Below are 1,233 nucleotides of genomic sequence, written 5' to 3'. Positions count from 1 at the left end.
GGTAAAGTAAATTTACGTACATTTACCGAGTTTTTTACCATGGAAAAATTGAGTGACCCCTATTTAAATGTTTTTAGAAGCGAATAAGTTTTATTTATGTAGCCAGAGTAGCTAATACGACTATAAAATGCAGATACCGTATTTTAGTTTAGGTATAATCTTCATACATTAATTTAATAGTAAACACTGAGTGTTCTGTGATCTGTCGTTACTCGTTCTGAGTGACTGTGCAGGTAGAGACTTAGGTACTTACGTTAATACTTACTGCCTAGTAGTACTCTTACACTGAATTAAGCATGCACAAATAATCGTGTTCAATACTATAATGGTTGTATATTTCCACGTTTTATTGTTTTATATTTTTAATTCAATTCAACATACACTCGCCTAGTTAAATTGATATGTTCCGAATTTTAATTACATTTCAATATTATTATTATGTACCTATTGGCGTATTGCTGTGTTATTCAGTATTCTGCAAAAAGTTTTATAATTTATTTAAGTTTTATTTTTTTATAAAAGATGTATTGTTTTATTTATTATTTGTTCTATTGTTTATTATAAGCTATTCCTTTTTTGTTTTATTTTGATAAATGCAATTACATCAAAAACATACAATAGTATATGTTGATATTGAATTTATGTTTATAGTTGAATATACAAGTTTCATTAGTTGAAAAATAGTAAGTCCGCCCCTGGTTGTACACTTATACCTATATATAATATATGTGATATTCACAACAGATAAGCAATACTCGACGACAATTAATTGGGGAAAAAACTTTAAAAATAGCTGGAAAATTAAATTCAACTATAATGTAATCATGATTCATGACATAATATTTATTCAAGTATGAAATTCCATGAAAAAACCGTTAATTTTTTTGGTCGGGAATAGGTTTTGGTTATAAAACCGGGATTTAAAATACCTATGAGATAACCGCTTTGATGTTAAAATTTAGATATTTACCTTGATTACCGAAAACCAATAACCGCTTCCAGCATTCCAAAACTAAAAGCGGTTATCGGTTTTTGGTTCTCAAATTTACGGTTTTTAACGGTAATCGTTACAAACCAGTTACCAGTTTTAAGCCCTGATTACAAATTATAAATAAAGAAATAATATAAATATTCACCGCATATAAACGATTATTGAGTACACCAACACCCAAACCATATCTTTCAGTAGACATACTAGCTACCAACCTCCATTTTTGAATACTGACATCAAAA

General features: G+C 28.4%; 1 protein-coding gene across 1 annotated transcript in view; it reads right to left on the bottom strand.

Annotated features, from left to right (window-relative positions):
* The window catches only part of LOC100570105 (kelch-like protein 3), an 8,019-nt gene extending 6,792 nt beyond the window's left edge, over positions 1–1,227 (bottom strand). Inside the window, exon 1 of the mRNA XM_029492728.1 lies at positions 1,137–1,227. Coding sequence (XP_029348588.1) covers positions 1,137–1,193 — 57 coding nt within the window. The 5' untranslated portion in view covers positions 1,194–1,227. The remainder of the gene's footprint in view (positions 1–1,136) is intronic.
* Between the last annotated feature and the right edge of the window lie 6 nt (positions 1,228–1,233).

This window comes from Acyrthosiphon pisum, unplaced genomic scaffold (genome assembly GCF_005508785.2).
Source record: "Acyrthosiphon pisum isolate AL4f unplaced genomic scaffold, pea_aphid_22Mar2018_4r6ur Scaffold_72;HRSCAF=421, whole genome shotgun sequence".
Taxonomy (NCBI): domain Eukaryota; kingdom Metazoa; phylum Arthropoda; class Insecta; order Hemiptera; family Aphididae; genus Acyrthosiphon; species Acyrthosiphon pisum.
Note: the sequence above shows the minus strand (reverse complement) of the source record. Positions and strands in the feature narration are given on the sequence as shown.